Source organism: Mesoplodon densirostris, chromosome 18 (assembly GCF_025265405.1).
Source record: "Mesoplodon densirostris isolate mMesDen1 chromosome 18, mMesDen1 primary haplotype, whole genome shotgun sequence".
In the NCBI taxonomy this organism is placed as follows: Eukaryota; Metazoa; Chordata; class Mammalia; order Artiodactyla; family Ziphiidae; genus Mesoplodon; species Mesoplodon densirostris.
The window spans coordinates 10,207,363-10,231,438 of record NC_082678.1 but is presented as its reverse complement, the minus strand read 5'-3'; the positions used below and the strand labels follow the sequence as shown (position 1 = coordinate 10,231,438).

Here is a 24,076-nt window from a genome sequence, read left to right as displayed (position 1 = left end):
ATGGCTCGCAGGCTTAGTTGCTCCGTGGCATGGGGGATCTTCCTGGACCAGGGATCTAACCTGTGTTCCCTGCGTTGGCAGGGGGATTCTTAGCCACTGCACGAGCAGGGAAGTCCCACCCTTGTCAGTTTTGAGGAGTGTTGTTCAGGTACTTTGTAGAAGTCCTTCAATTTGGGTTTTTCTGATGTTCTTCTCATGGTTAGCCTGAGATTATGGGTTTTGGGGAAGAAGACCACAGAACTGAAGTGGTGTTATCATCATTATATTAAGGCTATCAACATGACTTATCACTGGTGATGGCAACCTTGATTAACTGGCTGAGGCAGTGTTTGTCAGATTTTTCCACTGTAAACTTCCTTCCTTCCTTTTTCATATTCTACTCTTTGGAAGCAAGTTGCTAAGGGTGGTCCAGACTCAAGGGACAGAGGGCTCAGGGGAATGGGGATTAAGCTCTACCTCCTGGAAGAGCTACTATCTACACACATTATTTGGAATTCTCTTGTAAGAGAGATTTGTCTCTTCTTCATTTAAAAAATTCAATCATGGGACTTCCCTGGTGGCGCAGTGGTTAAGAATCCGCCTGCCAATGCAGGGCACACGGGTTCGAGCCCTGGTCCAGGAAGATCCCACGTGCCATGGAGCAGCTAAGCCTGTGCGCCACAACTACTGAGCTCGCGTGCCACAACTATTGAAGCCCGTGCGCCTTCAGCCCAAGCTCCACAGCAAGAGAAGCCACCGCAATGAAAAGCCCGCGCACCGCAACCAAGAGTAGTCCCTGCTTGATGCAACTGGAGAAAGCCCGTGTGCAGCAACGAAGACCCAACAGAGCAAAAAAAAAAAAAAAAATTCAATCATTTATTTCTATCACTAGGGACTTATCGATATTTATTTTATACTTTGAGTTATAATCCAATACTATTCTATTTATTTTTGTTGTTTAAACTGTTCCAGCTTTGGCTGTTGTGAGCTCTTTCAGGTTCATTTCTGTATCTCCTTGACATGCTCTTGTCCTTTTGTATTTTGAGCATCTCCTTACTTTCTGGCACTGCAAGATATTCCAGGTTCATTTTGTATATTCTCTGCCAAAGCCCTAGAATCAGCCATTTATCCAAGGAACTCTGATTCTTTCATAGGAGACTGATATTGGAAGTCAAGATCTGGGTGCTGGGTATGCTTGTTGCTGTGGGGGTGTCAGTGCTTTTAAGTCCTCTCAGCAAACAGAGCTAGGAAATATATGCACATATACTAACCCATGTATACACACAGATCATATTATTTCTTGATCTATCCATCTGCATCCATATTAAGTTAAACATGAGTTCACACTAATGTCTCACTCTAATCCAGTTCCACTGCTTCACTTTAGCCTTCTCCCCTTGTTTATCTGAAACTTCCTACTCCAACAGAGAGAAACCTGGCTCCCACCATTCACCATTGAGTCACTTATTTATTCAATTGTCATATACATGTACAACAGTTTCAGAATTGTTAATCCATACCCCTATGAGAAACAACTTTACTAATTAGAGTATACTGTGTGTTGTTTATGTATAGCTCCTTTTGTGTTCAGTCTTACATTTTCTAGTCAAAATGTCGTTTTCAGAGTTACGTAGGTCAGCGCCTCCCTCTCCCCGACGTGACTTATATTTTAACAGGATCACTGTGGCTGTTGTTAGAACAGACTTTTGTAAGGATTTGGGTAGAAGCAGGGAGACTAGCCTCAGGTAGGAGGCTACTGTGGGTGAGCAATAACAGTGCTTTAGACCAGGCTTGTAGCAGTAGAGGTGGTATAAATCTCGATCTATTTTAAACGTAGAGCCAATGAGATTTCCTGATGGATTTTATTGATTTATTTATATATATATTAAAATACACATTTCTTCATTTATTTATTTATTTATTTATTTATTTATTTATTTATATTTTTGGCTGCATTGGGTCTTTGTTGCTGCACGCAGGCTTTCTCTAGTTGCCGCGAGCGGGGGCTACTCTTCGTTGTGGTGGGAGGGCTTCTCATTCTGGTGGCTTCTCTTGCTGTGGAGCACGGGCTCTAGGCACATGGGCTTCAGTAATTGCGGCATGGGGGCTCCGTAGTTGTGGCCTGCAGGCTCTAGAGCAGTCTCAGTAGTTGTGGCACACGGGCTTAGTTGCTCCACAGCATGTGGGATCTTCCCTGACCAGGGCTCAAACCCATGTCCCCTGCATTAGCAGGCGGATTGTTAACTACTGTGCCACCAGAGAAGTCCCTCCTGATGGATTTAGAGGTAGGGTGAGAACGAAGAGTCAAGGATGAGTCCAGAGTTTTTCCAGAACAAGTGGAAGGATGAAATAGCATTATCTGAGATGGGGAAGGCTATGGGTAGGTCAAATTTTAAAAGTAAGAGGCTGAGGTGAGGGGAGGATGAGGAGTTACTGGTTAATGGGTCTGGAGGTTCAGTTTGGGATGATGAAAAAGTTCTGGGGGTGGATGGTAGTGATGGTTAGAGGACAGTGTGAACATATTTAATGCCACTGATCTGTGTGAACTCTTAAAAATGGTTAAAACTGTAATTTTTATGTTATGTATATTTTACTACAATAAAAAAGAAAAAGAGTAAGAGGAACATATCAGGAGTTCAGTTTTTTTTTTTTTTTTTTTTTTTGCCACGCCATGTGGCTTGCAGATTCTTAGTTCCCTGAACCTGGGACCCCAGCAGCGGCAGCGTGGAGTCCTAACCACTGGATTGCCAGGGAATTTCCCAGGAGTTCAGTTTTTGACATGTTGAGTTTGAGGTGTCTATTCGACATACAATTGGAGATGTCAGGTAGGCAGTTAGATATGAGTCTGGAGCTGGGGAGAGAGACCTGGCTGGACATATACATTTGGGAATTGTTGGCATATAGGTATTTAAGGCCTAAGACTAGATGAGATCACCACATGTGTGAGTGGGATGAAGAAGAGAAGAGGATCAAGGACTGAGCTCTGGGGTGGTCTAACATGAAGAGGAATCAGGAGAAAGGGAGAAACTAGCAAAGCAGACTGAGGAGTGACCAGTGAGGTAGGAAGAAAACAAGAACGTGTAAATATCTAGGAATGGGAAAAATAGTTTTGGAGACAATGAGTATAGACACCTCTTCTGGGGAATTTTTCTGCAAAGAGGAGCAAAGAAATTCTATAGTAGCTGGAGGAGGAAATGAGGTCACAATATATTTCTTAGGGGCAATAATAGTAAATTTGTATGATAATAGGAATGATATAATAGAGAGTGAAAAAAATTGGTGTTGGAGAGGGGGGCACAGTTTCTTTGGTCATATCTTTGAATTTGAGAGAGGGATGTGATCTAGTCCACAGTGGAAGGATTGACTTTAGATAAAAGTATAAAGTTCATTTGTGGAAGAGGGAGGAGGGCAGAGTTTGTGGGGACAGATGCTGGTGGGGGTAGATATGGAAGCGGGAGTCTGTGGAAGTTCTATTCTGACTGCAGAATCAGAATTCTCCGATTATAAAGGGGTAGGAAGCAAGGATATCAACTGAGAGTGAGGATGGTAGCAGATGTTGGGGATTTGGAGGTGTTCAAAAAATATTTGTAAATTGAGCAAATTAACCTCTCATAGAGCTTAATCCTCACGACAACCACGTTTTCTAGTTTCTGTATTTGATGCTTTGATATCTGGGGCCTTGCTGATCCTGGAGGGCCTGCCCCTCCCATAACTAGCCAGCTCCTAGCGATAGTAAAAGACTTGCCTGTGAGCATGTTCTTCATATACAAACCAACCAATCCAGCGACCGTATCCCCAGTCACCAACTTTCTTAGGCTCTTAAACTCTGGGCTACTGTTCCTCTGTCCTAATCACTGCAGGGCCAGGTATCAGACAACTAGGGACAGCCCTGAATACCCAGAGCTCACTGAAATGATTTAACTAGCCAATCCTAAACCTGCTTATCCTGCCTTGTCTATTCCTTCCTGCAGAAACCAAACTAAGGCTCTTGCCCACTTCCCTCTACCCTTTGCCTTTTGACTGACACTGGTGCTTCCCTCTTCATGGTGTGCTGTGTCTCTTATTTTTAGGGATCTCTGAGAATAAAATACTTCTTCTGGGACAGTTGTTTCTATGTCTGTAGGTACAACATCTGATTAAGACAAATAGTGGGTACCCTTAAAGCACCAATGTATATTAATATACTTCAGAAACCTTGAAGTATTATAAAGCCATAAACTGTTATTATTAAGGCATTTAGTTCAGTTTTACAGTGAAAAATGAAGTTGTGATTCTGCCAATCTTTTGTGTTTCCCAAACCAGCTTTCCCAGCAATAAAGGTGTTTTTTGGATTCCTGTCTCTTGGAGGAATTTCTTAGTTGGTTCCAAACTTGGAGGGGTGAAGCATTAACCTTCTCAGAACCCAAACACAGCCATGCTTGATTTTTTTTTTTTTTTTAAGTTTTTCTAGTGTGTCATGTTTTCCCTTTTCTCTGGGCCTTTGCAGATTCCACTCTTTCTACCCAGAACCCTCCCTTCTGTGCTCTTTGTCTGATTTACTCATTATTCAGCTTTCGCTGGGACTTCCCTCCTATCCTTACGGAGACTAAGTTAGGACACTTTCTTTTATGCTCCTTTAACTCTATACTTTCCCTATCATAACTTGTGTCATGTTGTAATTTAAATGGTTCAATCAACAAATTCATGGTTTAACTGCCTTCCCTGTAAGACTTCCTATTAGGGCAGGGAACATGTCTGACCTGTGTTTCGCCTAGTACACTGTTGGCTTTAAGTAAGTATTTGTTGTTTGGATGAATGAACTGTAGCGAGGGTAGCTCATTTTATCCTTATAATTTTTTTCTGTGATAAATTCTGGGACTTTAGTTGTGTTGATACTGCTTTGCTACTTAATTTCTATTTGATCTTGTATTTTTTCTTCTGCACACCACAAGTTCTCCTTGGAATAAAAATATTTGGCCAGGACTGTCTAAATTCTTAAAGATGTCTATTTGAAAGTAATCCCCCAGGACTTCCCTGGTGGTCAGTGGGTAAGACTCCATGCTCCCAATTCAGGAGGCCCAGGTTCGATCCCTGGTTGGGGAACTAGTTCCCGCATGCATGTGGCAAATAAGAGTCCTCGTGCTGCAACTAAGAAGTCCGCATGCTGCAACTAAGAAGTCTGCATGCCAAAACTAAAGATCCCACATGCTGCAACTAAAAATCCCGCCTGCCACAATGAAGATCCCACGTGCCGCAACTAAGACTTGGCACAGCCAAAAACTAAATAAATATTAAAAAAAGTAATCCACCTTCCTCCCCACAAATTAGACATTGTATCATAAAATATAGATATTTTTTGCTTTTAAATAACAGAGTACTGTAGACAACCTTTGAAATCCCAGATCTCCCTTAGAGAAAAAAAATGAACAGATATATTAAGGGGCTTTTGTTTATGCTTTCATTTTGGGATGGGTCTCATTACCTCGTATTTGTGAAGGGCTCAACTTCCTTTCTTTGTGCTGTAATTGGCTTGGCAGAGGTCCTGGTAAATCTTTATCCCTGAGAAAAGAGATACTTATTGAAACCAGCAAATATTAGTTCCCTTCTTCAGTTTCTGCTGACTGGAGTGACTGTAAGCATCAAAATATATCCAGAGTCACACCACCTAAGGGCCCTGTTACTGTCAATTGCCAATAGCTACAGGATGGACAGTGATGTTGGCCACCGAGGTCCACCTCTCCCCTATACTTGCCCACCAACCTTACCCCCTTAAAAAAATCTGATTTCTCCTATTTTACAAAAGAGGAAACTGAGGCTCAGAGGAATTAAATAACTTGTCCTGAGTCACACAGCTAATAACTGGAAGCCCTGGGATTCAAATCCAGGTTTATTTGTTGCCAAAGTTGAAGAATATAAGCCTCACACTATTCCGATTGTTGGAAATATAAGTTGTTTCAAATTTTTAACTAGTTTAAATAATCTTATGGTGAATATACTTATAGTGAAATTTTGTATTCACATTTATTTTACAACTTTGCCAAACTGTATTTTTACCAGCATATGAGAGAGCGAGAGCGGTAGATCGATCTCTTTCTCTCTTTCTCCCTCTCTCTGTCTCTCTGTCTCTCTGTCTCGATGTCTCTATATCAACCATATCTATCTATCTCTCATCAAGAGAGAAAAGTTCTGGAAAGTTTGGAACCCTAGGTGACCTTTTATTTCCTCAGGAAAATAAAATATGGAAAAAGAGGAAAATATTAATACTTTGGGGATATTTTGTATATACCTGCAGCAATTTATTAGTTTAGGAACATAAAAATGTATTATGCAGAACTGAGTTTACTTATAATATGGTAAGTTAATAGTAAATTTATAATCATAATTTTATGGATAAATTTTATTTAAAATACATTTAGTTTTGATACTAGTAGAACTAAAAGCTTTAAGAAATATGTCATCTCTTAGTTTTTGTGCTTTTACAAGAAGCAATTTAAAAAGTAAAACTATAAGAAATACTAAACATGGTAGTTAAATAAAAAAATTATAGCTTATGAATTTAGTATCCTCTACAGTGTCTACTAGATTCAGCCCATTTTTAAAGAGGACCTGGTAAAATAGGAGGTGAAATGCACCATTCTCAATTTTTCTGACATGGAATTTGATCTAATTAGTCTTATTTTTCTCAGCTTTTACTAACATTGATATCTTCTAGTGTTTGCTTTTCATTACCAACTTGATGCCTTTACTCAGATTGGTTATTTTATATTTGTTGTATTTCTAAATATAAACAGATTTCTTTTGCATGATATAAAAGATGCAGTGGATGGAGAAATATGAAGTTCTCAAGAAGCAGGAAGAAAGTAGAAGCCCAGGCAATGCAAGTTCTTTATTAGCTACATTTAAAAAACCATACTCTTGGCAGAATTTCAAATCTTATCTTGGATCAAACATGGGAAATAGTTTTTTTTATTTTACAGTGTTTCAAAGGTTCAAAGAACTTTAGGTTTGGAATGAACCCAGTCTTAGCCTCTCATCTCATGTAGGAATTCCCTCTACATGTGGTATTATCTAGTCTTTGCTTGACTACTTTCAGTGACAAGGAAGTCACTACTTCAAGAGATAGTTTGTGATGAAGGGTAAGGGAACAATGAGATCAAGGAATTTGGCTGCTATAAGGTTGTGTTACCCACATCCTGATTAAAAAGTCCGTCATATATTCCTGTAGAATGGCATAGTCAAGGACACCAGTCAAAGTGGCAAAGAAAATGGATAATTGTGAGAGATGAGAGACTTTTCTTTTTATGATCTGATAAAATTTGCATCAGGCTTTCATTTTCAGTCATTAGTGGCTACTGTTTATTGGAATGTATAGTTATCAGATTGAGAAAAAGCTATTGTTAATGTCACAGGCAAACCTCCCTTCCCAATTTTAGCTCAAGGTTAGTCATAGCTAATTTATCAGATTTCATTTTACTGGCCATTGTTGAGCTACATACTCTTTCTCTATATTCTGACGCTTAGGGGTTTATGATCCTCTGAGTTTATTCTCCTGTAAACCGGCACTTGAAATGTCTTAATGTGTAACTGACAACTCCTTTAGCCTTCTGATAACCCTCTTCTTCTGGGGTATTCTGTCCCCTCACACAAAAATAGCCTCTCATTTGGGAGAATAGGAAGGAGAACTCTTTGTTTCTCTAATCAAAAAGTATATATCTATCTATCTTTCTTTTCATAAAAGAATCTTTATCTTCAATTCAGATGTTTTGTTTTATAATTAACTTTATCACAGAATAGATATTTGAAGAACATTCTAACTTGTTTCATTATAGCCTTTATGAGCATTTAATATATTCATCACCTTAATAATTCTTTATCTTAATATATTGATCACCTTAATAAATTCATTACTTACCTCCTGCCATGGAAGTTGGGTATTTTTGTTGAAGGATTCAGTTTAAGTTTTGCTTTAGTATCAGAAACTGCCATGTGGCCAGTAACTCTGTCTGGAATTCAGAAGATACAGTTAAGGATCAAATCACAGATTAATTTGTTTATATTCTTTTACAACTTTCCCAGCTCGAGACCTGGAGTTTGAAGTCCAGGACCTCATGGAATGGAAATATGTGCAAATGCAAGTTAGAGGTATGTGCAAAGTTGGAAGGCCATGTGGACGGGTCCCTTTACTATCCCAAGATCTCTAAGCGAAACTTCTTGCCATTGCTCCTCCTGCAAATAGTATCATTCTGGTCCTATATAAAAATAAATGGTAAAGCATTCTGAAAGTACGTAGAAAAAGTTATTTAAACACAAAATTTATTTTTAAAATGTATTTTTCATCTCATAATTGACAGAGAATAAAATGTTACAGCATTTGCAAAATATTTACCTAATTGTTTATATCTTGGATAGCTGCCTGGTAGTAAGTAGATTTTCCCAGGGTTTCCTTCTGGGAGGTCCACCCCTGCCCTATCAGTTCTTATGAACCCACTGGTCTTTTTAAAAAATAAGAATAGGGGTGGGATCTAATGCTGTTTTGCTACCTTAGATCCCCCTGAATGGACTATTAACCACTAAGGACTCCCTAGCCATTCCTTTCTACTTCTGCATAGTTTAAGAATCAGAACCTATGGACCAGAAGCTAGGTTGGTAGGGCTTCTCCCTTTTATTGTTGGTCTTATCTCTCTAATTATCCTTTTTTTAATATAAATTTATTTATTTTTATTTATTTATTTTTGGCTGCATTGGGTCTTCGTTGCTGTGCGCGGGCTTTCTCTAGTTGCGGTGAGCAGGGGCTACTCTTTGTTGTGATGCACGGGCTTCTCATTGCGGTGGCTCCTCTTGTTGCGGAGCACGGGCTCTAGGCACACGGGCTTCAGTAGTAGTGGCGCGCAGGCTCAGTTGTTATGGCTCGCAGGCTTAGTTGCTCCATGGCATGGGGGATCTTCCTGGACCAGGGATCTAACCTGTGTTCCCTGCGTTGGCAGGGGGATTCTTAGCCACTGCACCAGCAGGGAAGTCCCACCCTTGTCAGTTTTGAGGAGTGTTGTTCAGGTACTTTGTAGAAGTCCTTCAATTTGGGTTTTTCTGATGTTCTTCTCATGGTTAGCCTGAGATTATGGGTTTTGGGGAAGAAGACCACAGAACTGAAGTGGTGTTATCATCATTATATTAAGGCTATCAACATGACTTATCACTGGTGATGGCAACCTTGATTAACTGGCTGAGGCAGTGTTTGTCAGATTTTTCCACTGTAAACTTCCTTCCTTCCTTTTTCATATTCTACTCTTTGGAAGCAAGTTGCTAAGGGTGGTCCAGACTCAAGGGACAGAGGGCTCAGGGGAATGGGGATTAAGCTCTACCTCCTGGAAGAGCTACTATCTACACACATTATTTGGAATTCTCTTGTAAGAGAGATTTGTCTCTTCTTCATTTAAAAAATTCAATCACGGGACTTCCCTGGTGGCGCAGTGGTTAAGAATCCGCCTGCCAATGCAGGGCACACGGGTTCGAGCCCTGGTCCAGGAAGATCCCACGTGCCATGGAGCAGCTAAGCCTGTGCGCCACAACTACTGAGCCCGCGTGCCACAACTATTGAAGCCCGTGCGCCTTCAGCCCAAGCTCCACAGCAAGAGAAGCCACCGCAATGAAAAGCCCGCGCACCGCAACCAAGAGTAGTCCCTGCTTGATGCAACTGGAGAAAGCCCGTGTGCAGCAACGAAGACCCAACAGAGCAAAAAAAAAAAAAAAAAAAATTCAATCATTTATTTCTATCACTAGGGACTTATCGATATTTATTTTATACTTTGAGTTATAATCCAATACTATTCTATTTATTTTTGTTGTTTAAACTGTTCCAGCTTTGGCTGTTGTGAGCTCTTTCAGGTTCATTTCTGTATCTCCTTGACATGCTCTTGTCCTTTTGTATTTTGAGCATCTCCTTACTTTCTGGCACTGCAAGATATTCCAGGTTCATTTTGTATATTCTCTGCCAAAGCCCTAGAATCAGCCATTTATCCAAGGAACTCTGATTCTTTCATAGGAGACTGATATTGGAAGTCAAGATCTGGGTGCTGGGTATGCTTGTTGCTGTGGGGGTGTCAGTGCTTTTAAGTCCTCTCAGCAAACAGAGCTAGGAAATATATGCACATATACTAACCCATGTATACACACAGATCATATTATTTCTTGATCTATCCATCTGCATCCATATTAAGTTAAACATGAGTTCACACTAATGTCTCACTCTAATCCAGTTCCACTGCTTCACTTTAGCCTTCTCCCCTTGTTTATCTGAAACTTCCTACTCCAACAGAGAGAAACCTGGCTCCCACCATCCACCATTGAGTCACTTATTTATTCAATTGTCATATACATGTACAACAGTTTCAGAATTGTTAATCCATACCCCTATGAGAAACAACTTTACTAATTAGAGTATACTGTGTGTTGTTTATGTATAGCTCCTTTTGTGTTCAGTCTTACATTTTCTAGTCAAAATGTCGTTTTCAGAGTTACGTAGGTCAGCGCCTCCCTCTCCCCGACGTGACTTATATTTTAACAGGATCACTGTGGCTGTTGTTAGAACAGACTTTTGTAAGGATTTGGGTAGAAGCAGGGAGACTAGCCTCAGGTAGGAGGCTACTGTGGGTGAGCAATAACAGTGCTTTAGACCAGGCTTGTAGCAGTAGAGGTGGTATAAATCTCGATCTATTTTAAACGTAGAGCCAATGAGATTTCCTGATGGATTTTATTGATTTATTTATATTTTAAAATACACATTTCTTCATTTATTTATTTATTTATTTATTTATTTATATTTTTGGCTGCATTGGGTCTTTGTTGCTGCACGCAGGCTTTCTCTAGTTGCCGCGAGCGGGGGCTACTCTTCGTTGTGGTGGGAGGGCTTCTCATTCTGGTGGCTTCTCTTGCTGTGGAGCACAGGCTCTAGGCACGTGGGCTTCAGTAATTGCGGCATGGGGGCTCCGTAGTTGTGGCCTGCAGGCTCTAGAGCAGTCTCAGTAGTTGTGGCACACGGGCTTAGTTGCTCCACAGCATGTGGGATCTTCCCTGACCAGGGCTCAAACCCATGTCCCCTGCGTTAGCAGGCGGATTGTTAACCACTGTGCCACCAGAGAAGTCCCTCCTGATGGATTTAGAGGTAGGGTGAGAACGAAGAGTCAAGGATGAGTCCAGAGTTTTTCCAGAACAAGTGGAAGGATGAAATAGCATTATCTGAGATGGGGAAGGCTATGGGTAGGTCAAATTTTAAAAGTAAGAGGCTGAGGTGAGGGGAGGATGAGGAGTTACTGGTTAATGGGTCTGGAGGTTCAGTTTGGGATGATGAAAAAGTTCTGGAGGTGGATGGTAGTGATGGTTAGAGGACAGTGTGAACATATTTAATGCCACTGATCTGTGTGAACTCTTAAAAATGGTTAAAACTGTAATTTTTATGTTATGTATATTTTACTACAATAAAAAAAAAGAGTAAGAGGAACATATCAGGAGTTCAGTTTTTTTGTTTTTTTTTTTGCCACGCCATGTGGCTTGCAGAATCTTAGTTCCCTGAACCTGGGACCCCAGCAGCGGCAGCGTGGAGTCCTAACCACTGGATTGCCAGGGAATTTCCCAGGAGTTCAGTTTTTGACATGTTGAGTTTGAGGTGTCTATTCGACATACAATTGGAGATGTCAGGTAGGCAGTTAGATATGAGTCTGGAGCTGGGGAGAGAGACCTGGCTGGACATATACATTTGGGAATTGTTGGCATATAGGTATTTAAGGCCTAAGACTAGATGAGATCACCACATGTGTGAGTGGGATGAAGAAGAGAAGAGGATCAAGGACTGAGCTCTGGGGTGGTCTAACATGAAGAGGAATCAGGAGAAAGGGAGAAACTAGCAAAGCAGACTGAGGAGTGACCAGTGAGGTAGGAAGAAAACAAGAACGTGTAAATATCTAGGAATGGGAAAAATAGTTTTGGAGACAATGAGTATAGACACCTCTTCTGGGGAATTTTTCTGCAAAGAGGAGCAAAGAAATTCTATAGTAGCTGGAGGAGGAAATGAGGTCACAATATATTTCTTAGGGGCAATAATAGTAAATTTGTATGATAATAGGAATGATATAATAGAGAGTGAAAAAAATTGGTGTTGGAGAGGGGGGCACAGTTTCTTTGGTCATATCTTTGAATTTGAGAGAGGGATGTGATCTAGTCCACAGTGGAAGGATTGACTTTAGATAAAAGTATAAAGTTCATTTGTGGAAGAGGGAGGAGGGCAGAGTTTGTGGGGACAGATGCTGGTGGGGGTAGATATGGAAGCGGGAGTCTGTGGAAGTTCTATTCTGACTGCAGAATCAGAATTCTCCGATTATAAAGGGGTAGGAAGCAAGGATATCAACTGAGAGTGAGGATGGTAGCAGATGTTGGGGATTTGGAGGTGTTCAAAAAATATTTGTAAATTGAACAAATTAACCTCTCATAGAGCTTAATCCTCACGACAACCACGTTTTCTAGTTTCTGTATTTGATGCTTTGATATCTGGGGCCTTGCTGATCCTGGAGGGCCTGCCCCTCCCATAACTAGCCAGCTCCTAGCGATAGTAAAAGACTTGCCTGTGAGCATGTTCTTCATATACAAACCAACCAATCCAGCGACCGTATCCCCAGTCACCAACTTTCTTAGGCTCTTAAACTCTGGGCTACTGTTCCTCTGTCCTAATCACTGCAGGGCCAGGTATCAGACAACTAGGGACAGCCCTGAATACCCAGAGCTCACTGAAATGATTTAACTAGCCAATCCTAAACCTGCTTATCCTGCCTTGTCTATTCCTTCCTGCAGAAACCAAACTAAGGCTCTTGCCCACTTCCCTCTACCCTTTGCCTTTTGACTGACACTGGTGCTTCCCTCTTCATGGTGTGCTGTGTCTCTTATTTTTAGGGATCTCTGAGAATAAAATACTTCTTCTGGGACAGTTGTTTCTACGTCTGTAGGTACAACACCTGATTAAGACAAATAGTGGGTACCCTTAAAGCACCAATGTATATTAATATACTTCAGAAACCTTGAAGTATTATAAAGCCATAAACTGTTATTATTAAGGCATTTAGTTCAGTTTTACAGTGAAAAATGAAGTTGTGATTCTGCCAATCTTTTGTGTTTCCCAAACCAGCTTTCCCAGTAATAAAGGTGTTTTTTGGATTCCTGTCTCTTGGAGGAATTTCTTAGTTGGTTCCAAACTTGGAGGGGTGAAGCATTAACCTTCTCAGAACCCAAACACAGCCATGCTTGATTTTTTTTTTTTTTTAAGTTTTTCTAGTGTGTCATGTTTTCCCTTTTCTCTGGGCCTTTGCAGATTCCACTCTTTCTACCCAGAACCCTCCCTTCTGTGCTCTTTGTCTGATTTACTCATTATTCAGCTTTCGCTGGGACTTCCCTCCTATCCTTACTGAGACTAAGTTAGGACACTTTCTTTTATGCTCCTTTAACTCTATACTTTCCCTATCATAACTTGTGTCATGTTGTAATTTAAATGGTTCAATCAACAAATTCATGGTTTAACTGCCTTCCCTGTAAGACTTCCTATTAGGGCAGGGAACATGTCTGACCTGTGTTTCGCCTAGTACACTGTTGGCTTTAAGTAAGTATTTGTTGTTTGGATGAATGAACTGTAGCGAGGGTAGCTCATTTTATCCTTATAATTTTTTTCTGTGATAAATTCTGGGACTTTAGTTGTGTTGATACTGCTTTGCTACTTAATTTCTATTTGATCTTGTATTTTTTCTTCTGCACACCACAAGTTCTCCTTGGAATAAAAATATTTGGCCAGGACTGTCTAAATTCTTAAAGATGTCTATTTGAAAGTAACCCCCCAGGACTTCCCTGGTGGTCAGTGGGTAAGACTCCATGCTCCCAATTCAGGGGGCCCAGGTTCGATCCCTGGTTGGGGAACTAGTTCCCGCATGCATGTGGCAAATAAGAGTCCTCGTGCTGCAACTAAGAAGTCCGCATGCTGCAACTAAGAAGTCTGCATGCCACAACTAAAGATCCCACATGCTGCAACTAAAAATCCCGCCTGCCACAATGAAGATCCCACATGCCGCAACTAAGACTTGGCACAGCCAAAAACTAAATAAATATTAAAAAAAGTAATCCACCTTCCTTCCCACAAATTAGACATTGTATCATAAAATATAGGTATTTTTTGCTTTTAAATAACAGAGTACTGTAGACAACCTTTGAAATCCCAGATCTCCCTTAGAGAAAAAAAATGAACAGATATATTAAGGGGCTTTTGTTTATGCTTTCATTTTGGGATGGGTCTCATTACCTCGTATTTGTGAAGGGCTCAACTTCCTTTCTTTGTGCTGTAATTGGCTTGGCAGAGGTCCTGGTAAATCTTTATCCCTGAGAAAAGAGATACTTATTGAAACCAGCAAATATTAGATCCCTTCTTCAGTTTCTGCTGACTGGAGTGACTGTAAGCATCAAAATATATCCAGAGTCACACCACCTAAGGGCCCTGTTACTGTCAATTGCCAATAGCTACAGGATGGACAGTGATGTTGGCCACCGAGGTCCACCTCTCCCCTATACTTGCCCACCAACCTTACCCCCTTAAAAAAATCTGATTTCTCCTATTTTACAAAAGAGGAAACTGAGGCTCAGAGGAATTAAATAACTTGTCCTGAGTCACACAGCTAATAACTGGAAGCCCTGGGATTCAAATCCAGGTTTATTTGTTGCCAAAGTTGAAGAATATAAGCCTCACACTATTCCGATTGTTGGAAATATAAGTTGTTTCAAATTTTTAACTAGTTTAAATAATCTTATGGTGAATATACTTATAGTGAAATTTTGTATTCACATTTATTTTACAACTTTGCCAAACTGTATTTTTACCAGCATATGAGAGAGCGAGAGCGGTAGATCGATCTCTTTCTCTCTTTCTCCCTCTCTCTGTCTCTCTGTCTCTCTGTCTCGATGTCTCTATATCAACCATATCTATCTATCTCTCATCAAGAGAGAAAAGTTCTGGAAAGTTTGGAACCCTAGGTGACCTTTTATTTCCTCAGGAAAATAAAATATGGAAAAAGAGGAAAATATTAATACTTTGGGGATATTTTGTATATACCTGCAGCAATTTATTAGTTTAGGAACATAAAAATGTATTATGCAGAACTGAGTTTACTTATAATATGGTAAGTTAATAGTAAATTTATAATCATAATTTTATGGATAAATTTTATTTAAAATACATTTAGTTTTGATACTAGTAGAACTAAAAGCTTTAAGAAATATGTCATCTCTTAGTTTTTGTGCTTTTACAAGAAGCAATTTAAAAAGTAAAACTATAAGAAATACTAAACATGGTAGTTAAATAAAAAAATTATAGCTTATGAATTTAGTATCCTCTACAGTGTCTACTAGATTCAGCCCATTTTTAAAGAGGACCTGGTAAAATAGGAGGTGAAATGCACCATTCTCAATTTTTCTGACATGGAATTTGATCTAATTAGTCTTATTTTTCTCAGCTTTTACTAACATTGATATCTTCTAGTGTTTGCTTTTCATTACCAACTTGATGCCTTTACTCAGATTGGTTATTTTATATTTGTTGTATTTCTAAATATAAACAGATTTCTTTTGCATGATATAAAAGATGCAGTGGATGGAGAAATATGAAGTTCTCAAGAAGCAAGAAGAAAGTAGAAGCCCAGGCAATGCAAGTTCTTTATTAGCTACATTTAAAAAACCATACTCTTGGCAGAATTTCAAATCTTATCTTGGATCAAACATGGGAAATAGTTTTTTTCATTTTACAGTGTTTCAAAGGTTCAAAGAACTTTAGGTTTGGAATGAACTCAGTCTTAGCCTCTCATCTCATGTAGGAATTCCCTCTACATGTGGTATTATCTAGTCTTTGCTTGACTACTTTCAGTGACAAGGAAGTCACTACTTCAAGAGATAGTTTGTGATGAAGGGTAAGGGAACAATGAGATCAAGGAATTTGGCTGCTATAAGGTTGTGTTACCCACATCCTGATTAAAAAGTCCGTCATATATTCCTGTAGAATGGCATAGTCAAGGACACCAGTCAAAGTGGCAAAGAAAATGGATAATTGTGAGAGATGAGAGACTTTTCTTTTTATGATCTGATAAAATTTGCATCAGGCTTTCATTTTCAGTCATTAGTGGCTACTGTTTATTGGAATGTATAGTTATCAGATTGAGAAAAAGCTATTGTTAATGTCACAGGCAAACCTCCCTTCCCAATTTTAGCTCAAGGTTAGTCATAGCTAATTTATCAGATTTCATTTTACTGGCCATTGTTGAGCTACATACTCTTTCTCTATATTCTGACGCTTAGGGGTTTATGATCCTCTGAGTTTATTCTCCTGTAAACCGGCACTTGAAATGTCTTAATGTGTAACTGACAACTCCTTTAGCCTTCTGATAACCCTCTTCTTCTGGGGTATTCTGTCCCCTCACACAAAAATAGCCTCTCATTTGGGAGAATAGGAAGGAGAACTCTTTGTTTCTCTAATCAAAAAGTATATATCTATCTATCTTTCTTTTCATAAAAGAATCTTTATCTTCAATTCAGATGTTTTGTTTTATAATTAACTTTATCACAGAATAGATATTTGAAGAACATTCTAACTTGTTTCATTATAGCCTTTATGAGCATTTAATATATTCATCACCTTAATAATTCTTTATCTTAATATATTGATCACCTTAATAAATTCATTACTTACCTCCTGCCATGGAAGTTGGGTATTTTTGTTGAAGGATTCAGTTTAAGTTTTGCTTTAGTATCAGAAACTGCCATGTGGCCAGTAACTCTGTCTGGAATTCAGAAGATACAGTTAAGGATCAAATCACAGATTAATTTGTTTATATTCTTTTACAACTTTCCCAGCTCGAGACCTGGAGTTTGAAGTCCAGGACCTCATGGAATGGAAATATGTGCAAATGCAAGTTAGAGGTATGTGCAAAGTTGGAAGGCCATGTGGACGGGTCCCTTTACTATCCCAAGATCTCTAAGCGAAACTTCTTGCCATTGTTCCTCCTGCAAATAGTATCATTCTGGTCCTATATAAAAATAAATGGTAAAGCATTCTGAAAGTACGTAGAAAAAGTTATTTAAACACAAAATTTATTTTTAAAATGTATTTTTCATCTCATAATTGACAGAGAATAAAATGTTACAGCATTTGCAAAATATTTACCTAATTGTTTATATCTTGGATAGCTGCCTGGTAGTAAGTAGATTTTCCCAGGGTTTCCTTCTGGGAGGTCCACCCCTGCCCTATCAGTTCTTATGAACCCACTGGTCTTTTTAAAAAATAAGAATAGGGGTGGGATCTAATGCTGTTTTGCTACCTTAGATCCCCCTGAATGGACTATTAACCACTAAGGACTCCCTAGCCATTCCTTTCTACTTCTGCATAGTTTAAGAATCAGAACCTATGGACCAGAAGCTGGGTTGGTAGGGCTTCTCCCTTTTATTGTTGGTCTTATCTCTCTAATTATCCTTTTTTTAATATAAATTTATTTATTTTTATTTATTTATTTTTGGCTGCATTGGGTCTTCGTTGCTGTGCGCGGGCTTTCTCTAGTTGCGGTGAGCAGGGGCTACTCTTTGTTGTGGTGCACGGGCTTCTCATTGCGGTGGCTCCTCTTGTTGCGGAGCACGGGCTCTAGGCACACGGGCTTCAGTAGTAGTGGCGCGCAGGCTCAGTTGTTATGGCTCGCAGGCTTAGTTGCTCCGTGGCATGGGGGATCTTCCTGGACCAGGGATCTAACCTGTGTTCCCTGCGTTGGCAGGGGGATTCTTAGCCACTGCACGAGCAGGGAAGTCCCACCCTTGTCAGTTTTGAGGAGTGTTGTTCAGGTACTTTGTAGAAGTCCTTCAATTTGGGTTTTTCTGATGTTCTTCTCATGGTTAGCCTGAGATTATGGGTTTTGGGGAAGAAGACCACAGAACTGAAGTGGTGTTATCATCATTATATTAAGGCTATCAACATGACTTATCACTGGTGATGGCAACCTTGATTAACTGGCTGAGGCAGTGTTTGTCAGATTTTTCCACTGTAAACTTCCTTCCTTCCTTTTTCATATTCTACTCTTTGGAAGCAAGTTGCTAAGGGTGGTCCAGACTCAAGGGACAGAGGGCTCAGGGGAATGGGGATTAAGCTCTACCTCCTGGAAGAGCTACTATCTACACACATTATTTGGAATTCTCTTGTAAGAGAGATTTGTCTCTTCTTCATTTAAAAAATTCAATCATGGGACTTCCCTGGTGGCGCAGTGGTTAAGAATCCGCCTGCCAATGCAGGGCACACGGGTTCGAGCCCTGGTCCAGGAAGATCCCACGTGCCATGGAGCAGCTAAGCCTGTGCGCCACAACTACTGAGCTCGCGTGCCACAACTATTGAAGCCCGTGCGCCTTCAGCCCAAGCTCCACAGCAAGAGAAGCCACCGCAATGAAAAGCCCGCGCACCGCAACCAAGAGTAGTCCCTGCTTGATGCAACTGGAGAAAGCCCGTGTGCAGCAACGAAGACCCAACAGAGCAAAAAAAAAAAAAAAAATTCAATCATTTATTTCTATCACTAGGGACTTATCGATATTTATTTTATACTTTGAGTTATAATCCAATACTATTCTATTTATTTTTGTTGTTTAAACTGTTCCAGCTTTGGCTGTTGTGAGCTCTTTCAGGTTCATTTCTGTATCTCCTTGACATGCTCTTGTCCTTTTGTATTTTGAGCATCTCCTTACTTTCTGGCACTGCAAGATATTCCAGGTTCATTTTGTATATTCTCTGCCAAAGCCCTAGAATCAGCCATTTATCCAAGGAACTCTGATTCTTTCATAGGAGACTGATATTGGAAGTCAAGATCTGGGTGCTGGGTATGCTTGTTGCTGTGGGGGTGTCAGTGCTTTTAAGTCCTCTCAGCAAACAGAGCTAGGAAATATATGCACATATACTAACCCATGTATACACACAGATCATATTATTTCTTGATCTATCCATCTGCATCCATATTAAGTTAAACATGAGTTCACACTAATGTCTCACTCTAATCCAGTTCCACTGCTTCACTTTAGCCTTCTCCCCTTGTTTATCTGAAACTTCCTACTCCAACAGAGAGAAACCTGGCTCCCACCATTCACCATTGAGTCACTTATTTATTCAATTGTCATATACATGTACAACAGTTTCAGAATTGTTAATCCATACCCCTATGAGAAACAACTTTACTAATTAGAGTATACTGTGTGTTGTTTATGTATAGCTCCTTTTGTGTTCAGTCTTACATTTTCTAGTCAAAATGTCGTTTTCAGAGTTACGTAGGTCAGCGCCTCCCTCTCCCCGACGTGACTTATATTTTAACAGGATCACTGTGGCTGTTGTTAGAACAGACTTTTGTAAGGATTTGGGTAGAAGCAGGGAGACTAGCCTCAGGTAGGAGGCTACTGTGGGTGAGCAATAACAGTGCTTTAGACCAGGCTTGTAGCAGTAGAGGTGGTATAAATCTCGATCTATTTTAAACGTAGAGCCAATGAGATTTCCTGATGGATTTTATTGATTTATTTATATATATATTAAAATACACATTTCTTCATTTATTTATTTATTTATTTATTTATTTATTTATTTATATTTTTGGCTGCATTGGGTCTTTGTTGCTGCACGCAGGCTTTCTCTAGTTGCCGCGAGCGGGGGCTACTCTTCGTTGTGGTGGGAGGGCTTCTCATTCTGGTGGCTTCTCTTGCTGTGGAGCACGGGCTCTAGGCACATGGGCTTCAGTAATTGCGGCATGGGGGCTCCGTAGTTGTGGCCTGCAGGCTCTAGAGCAGTCTCAGTAGTTGTGGCACACGGGCTTAGTTGCTCCACAGCATGTGGGATCTTCCCTGACCAGGGCTCAAACCCATGTCCCCTGCATTAGCAGGCGGATTGTTAACTACTGTGCCACCAGAGAAGTCCCTCCTGATGGATTTAGAGGTAGGGTGAGAACGAAGAGTCAAGGATGAGTCCAGAGTTTTTCCAGAACAAGTGGAAGGATGAAATAGCATTATCTGAGATGGGGAAGGCTATGGGTAGGTCAAATTTTAAAAGTAAGAGGCTGAGGTGAGGGGAGGATGAGGAGTTACTGGTTAATGGGTCTGGAGGTTCAGTTTGGGATGATGAAAAAGTTCTGGGGGTGGATGGTAGTGATGGTTAGAGGACAGTGTGAACATATTTAATGCCACTGATCTGTGTGAACTCTTAAAAATGGTTAAAACTGTAATTTTTATGTTATGTATATTTTACTACAATAAAAAAGAAAAAGAGTAAGAGGAACATATCAGGAGTTCAGTTTTTTTTTTTTTTTTTTTTTTTGCCACGCCATGTGGCTTGCAGATTCTTAGTTCCCTGAACCTGGGACCCCAGCAGCGGCAGCGTGGAGTCCTAACCACTGGATTGCCAGGGAATTTCCCAGGAGTTCAGTTTTTGACATGTTGAGTTTGAGGTGTCTATTCGACATACAATTGGAGATGTCAGGTAGGCAGTTAGATATGAGTCTGGAGCTGGGGAGAGAGACCTGGCTGGACATATACATTTGGGAATTGTTGGCATATAGGTATTTAAGGCCTAAGACTAGATGAGATCACCACATGTGTGAGTGGGATGAAGAAGAGAAGAGGATCAAGGACTGAGCTCTGGGGTGGTCTAACATGAAGAGGAATCAGGAGAAAGGGAGAAACTAGCAAAGCAGACTGAGGAGTGACCAGTGAGGTAGGAAGAAAACAAGAACGTGTAAATATCTAGGAATGGGAAAAATAGTTTTGGAGACAATGAGTATAGACACCTCTTCTGGGGAATTTTTCTGCAAAGAGGAGCAAAGAAATTCTATAGTAGCTGGAGGAGGAAATGAGGTCACAATATATTTCTTAGGGGCAATAATAGTAAATTTGTATGATAATAGGAATGATATAATAGAGAGTGAAAAAAATTGGTGTTGGAGAGGGGGGCACAGTTTCTTTGGTCATATCTTTGAATTTGAGAGAGGGATGTGATCTAGTCCACAGTGGAAGGATTGACTTTAGATAAAAGTATAAAGTTCATTTGTGGAAGAGGGAGGAGGGCAGAGTTTGTGGGGACAGATGCTGGTGGGGGTAGATATGGAAGCGGGAGTCTGTGGAAGTTCTATTCTGACTGCAGAATCAGAATTCTCCGATTATAAAGGGGTAGGAAGCAAGGATATCAACTGAGAGTGAGGATGGTAGCAGATGTTGGGGATTTGGAGGTGTTCAAAAAATATTTGTAAATTGAGCAAATTAACCTCTCATAGAGCTTAATCCTCACGACAACCACGTTTTCTAGTTTCTGTATTTGATGCTTTGATATCTGGGGCCTTGCTGATCCTGGAGGGCCTGCCCCTCCCATAACTAGCCAGCTCCTAGCGATAGTAAAAGACTTGCCTGTGAGCATGTTCTTCATATACAAACCAACCAATCCAGCGACCGTATCCCCAGTCACCAACTTTCTTAGGCTCTTAAACTCTGGGCTACTGTTCCTCTGTCCTAATCACTGCAGGGCCAGGTATCAGACAACTAGGGACAGCCCTGAATACCCAGAGCTCACTGAAATGATTTAACTAGCCAATCCTAAACCTGCTTATCCTGCCTTGTCTATTCCTTCCTGCAGAAACCAAACTAAGGCTCTTGCCCACTTCCCTCTACCCTTTGCCTTTTGACTGACACTGGTGCTTCCCTCTTCATGGTGTGCTGTGTCTCTTATTTTTAGGGATCTCTGAGAATAAAATACTTCTTCTGGGACAGTTGTTTCTATGTCTGTAGGTACAACATCTGATTAAGACAAATAGTGGGTACCCTTAAAGCACCAATGTATATTAATATACTTCAGAAACCTTGAAGTATTATAAAGCCATAAACTGTTATTATTAAGGCATTTAGTTCAGTTTTACAGTGAAAAATGAAGTTGTGATTCTGCCAATCTTTTGTGTTTCCCAAACCAGCTTTCCCAGCAATAAAGGTGTTTTTTGGATTCCTGTCTCTTGGAGGAATTTCTTAGTTGGTTCCAAACTTGGAGGGGTGAAGCATTAACCTTCTCAGAACCCAAACACAGCCATGCTTGATTTTTTTTTTTTTTTTAAGTTTTTCTAGTGTGTCATGTTTTCCCTTTTCTCTGGGCCTTTGCAGATTCCACTCTTTCTACCCAGAACCCTCCCTTCTGTGCTCTTTGTCTGATTTACTCATTATTCAGCTTTCGCTGGGACTTCCCTCCTATCCTTACGGAGACTAAGTTAGGACACTTTCTTTTATGCTCCTTTAACTCTATACTTTCCCTATCATAACTTGTGTCATGTTGTAATTTAAATGGTTCAATCAACAAATTCATGGTTTAACTGCCTTCCCTGTAAGACTTCCTATTAGGGCAGGGAACATGTCTGACCTGTGTTTCGCCTAGTACACTGTTGGCTTTAAGTAAGTATTTGTTGTTTGGATGAATGAACTGTAGCGAGGGTAGCTCATTTTATCCTTATAATTTTTTTCTGTGATAAATTCTGGGACTTTAGTTGTGTTGATACTGCTTTGCTACTTAATTTCTATTTGATCTTGTATTTTTTCTTCTGCACACCACAAGTTCTCCTTGGAATAAAAATATTTGGCCAGGACTGTCTAAATTCTTAAAGATGTCTATTTGAAAGTAATCCCCCAGGACTTCCCTGGTGGTCAGTGGGTAAGACTCCATGCTCCCAATTCAGGAGGCCCAGGTTCGATCCCTGGTTGGGGAACTAGTTCCCGCATGCATGTGGCAAATAAGAGTCCTCGTGCTGCAACTAAGAAGTCCGCATGCTGCAACTAAGAAGTCTGCATGCCAAAACTAAAGATCCCACATGCTGCAACTAAAAATCCCGCCTGCCACAATGAAGATCCCACGTGCCGCAACTAAGACTTGGCACAGCCAAAAACTAAATAAATATTAAAAAAAGTAATCCACCTTCCTCCCCACAAATTAGACATTGTATCATAAAATATAGATATTTTTTGCTTTTAAATAACAGAGTACTGTAGACAACCTTTGAAATCCCAGATCTCCCTTAGAGAAAAAAAATGAACAGATATATTAAGGGGCTTTTGTTTATGCTTTCATTTTGGGATGGGTCTCATTACCTCGTATTTGTGAAGGGCTCAACTTCCTTTCTTTGTGCTGTAATTGGCTTGGCAGAGGTCCTGGTAAATCTTTATCCCTGAGAAAAGAGATACTTATTGAAACCAGCAAATATTAGTTCCCTTCTTCAGTTTCTGCTGACTGGAGTGACTGTAAGCATCAAAATATATCCAGAGTCACACCACCTAAGGGCCCTGTTACTGTCAATTGCCAATAGCTACAGGATGGACAGTGATGTTGGCCACCGAGGTCCACCTCTCCCCTATACTTGCCCACCAACCTTACCCCCTTAAAAAAATCTGATTTCTCCTATTTTACAAAAGAGGAAACTGAGGCTCAGAGGAATTAAATAACTTGTCCTGAGTCACACAGCTAATAACTGGAAGCCCTGGGATTCAAATCCAGGTTTATTTGTTGCCAAAGTTGAAGAATATAAGCCTCACACTATTCCGATTGTTGGAAATATAAGTTGTTTCAAATTTTTAACTAGTTTAAATAATCTTATGGTGAATATACTTATAGTGAAATTTTGTATTCACATTTATTTTACAACTTTGCCAAACTGTATTTTTACCAGCATATGAGAGAGCGAGAGCGGTAGATCGATCTCTTTCTCTCTTTCTCCCTCTCTCTGTCTCTCTGTCTCTCTGTCTCGATGTCTCTATATCAACCATATCTATCTATCTCTCATCAAGAGAGAAAAGTTCTGGAAAGTTTGGAACCCTAGGTGACCTTTTATTTCCTCAGGAAAATAAAATATGGAAAAAGAGGAAAATATTAATACTTTGGGGATATTTTGTATATACCTGCAGCAATTTATTAGTTTAGGAACATAAAAATGTATTATGCAGAACTGAGTTTACTTATAATATGGTAAGTTAATAGTAAATTTATAATCATAATTTTATGGATAAATTTTATTTAAAATACATT

At 40.0% G+C, this 24,076-nt stretch overlaps 1 protein-coding gene across 1 annotated transcript in view; it reads right to left on the bottom strand.

The window, feature by feature from the left end:
* EFCAB3 (EF-hand calcium binding domain 3) overlaps positions 1-24,076 on the bottom strand; it is a 97,010-nt gene that overhangs the window by 50,409 nt on the left and 22,525 nt on the right. Inside the window, 1 exon segment of the mRNA XM_060082699.1 lies at positions 23,146-23,222. Within this exon segment, the coding sequence (XP_059938682.1) occupies positions 23,146-23,222 (77 nt within the window).